We start from the raw sequence: 989 nt of genomic DNA, 5'->3' as shown, positions 1-989 counted from the left end.
TCTGTACACTGAGAACTAGTACAGTGAATAATCTGTAATGGCGTTATACTACTTACATCGCTATAATTGTGAGAAGAGGCGATGAAGACATGCACAAAAGCCAACACAACTCTGGCAGACCAAATCGTGTGACACATACCTGCGAATAATACTTGAAATCGGAGTCGTGGTGAACTGGTGTCAGCAGAGTCGCGAGCGCACGCTTGTAATTGAGCGACGCGGCTTCTTCGTGGGCGTGGTGCAAGAGAGACGAGACGCGGCCGCCCGCGCCCTTCACGACGACGGCTCTCCCGGACCCTGGGCCGGAAACCTGGCGGAAAAGGTGCCAGCTATTGATAAAAACACACCACTGATAAAATCATGCAGAGTTTGTAGTAACAAATAGTTTTTTTTGTCTGGGTGCTGCTAGCGGTTAGAGAAAGAATTTTCCTTTAGGTATTAGACCCATACAAATTAAAATACCTACCGGTATACTTGCAAGATTTTTATATTTTATAACTTTTTGGCTGTCCTTCAGTGTCTGCTTGGGTGTTGGTAATATGAGTGATTGCTGTCCAAAGATCAACCCGCTGCCACTTCCAAGATCTCTAAACCACTCGGTCTACCTCACAGCCTCCAAATGACATATGTACAAATGGACTCGACTGTGCACGGAATTTCCTTTTGAAATGAACAGGAGCAAGCAGACGAGAGCCTCACCAGCGGCGCTTCGGTGTTTTCGGCATCCTTAGTGGTGAGGAGGACCAGCGTGTCCTGGTTGTAGCGGGTCGCCTCCACGGCCCCAGTTCCCACGTAGGCCTCTGCCCCTTCCACCAGCACCTCCACCCGATGCTTGAAGACGGCTGAGCGACCCGTCTCCACGACCACTGCGAGCCGGAAAACATCTAGTTCTTTTCGGAAAGAGAGTTCAGAAGTTCCCCGAAGGGACGTCCTTCGACCACGGCAATGAGAACGGACAACCTTGCATTCTTATATACCGTGTATGAGTG

The 989-nt window shown here is 49.6% G+C and overlaps 1 protein-coding gene across 1 annotated transcript in view; it reads right to left on the bottom strand.

The window, feature by feature from the left end:
- LOC119585565 overlaps positions 1 to 989 on the bottom strand; it is a 72332-nt gene that overhangs the window by 29712 nt on the left and 41631 nt on the right. The window contains exons 3-4 of the mRNA XM_037934233.1: positions 700 to 866; positions 140 to 310 (exon numbers count right to left, since the gene is read on the bottom strand). Of these exons, the coding sequence (XP_037790161.1) occupies positions 140 to 310; positions 700 to 866 (338 nt within the window). The remainder of the gene's footprint in view (positions 1 to 139; positions 311 to 699; positions 867 to 989) is intronic.

Source organism: Penaeus monodon, chromosome 20 (genome assembly GCF_015228065.2).
Source record: "Penaeus monodon isolate SGIC_2016 chromosome 20, NSTDA_Pmon_1, whole genome shotgun sequence".
NCBI classification, from domain to species: domain Eukaryota; kingdom Metazoa; phylum Arthropoda; class Malacostraca; order Decapoda; family Penaeidae; genus Penaeus; species Penaeus monodon.
Note: the sequence above shows the minus strand (reverse complement) of the source record. Positions and strands in the feature narration are given on the sequence as shown.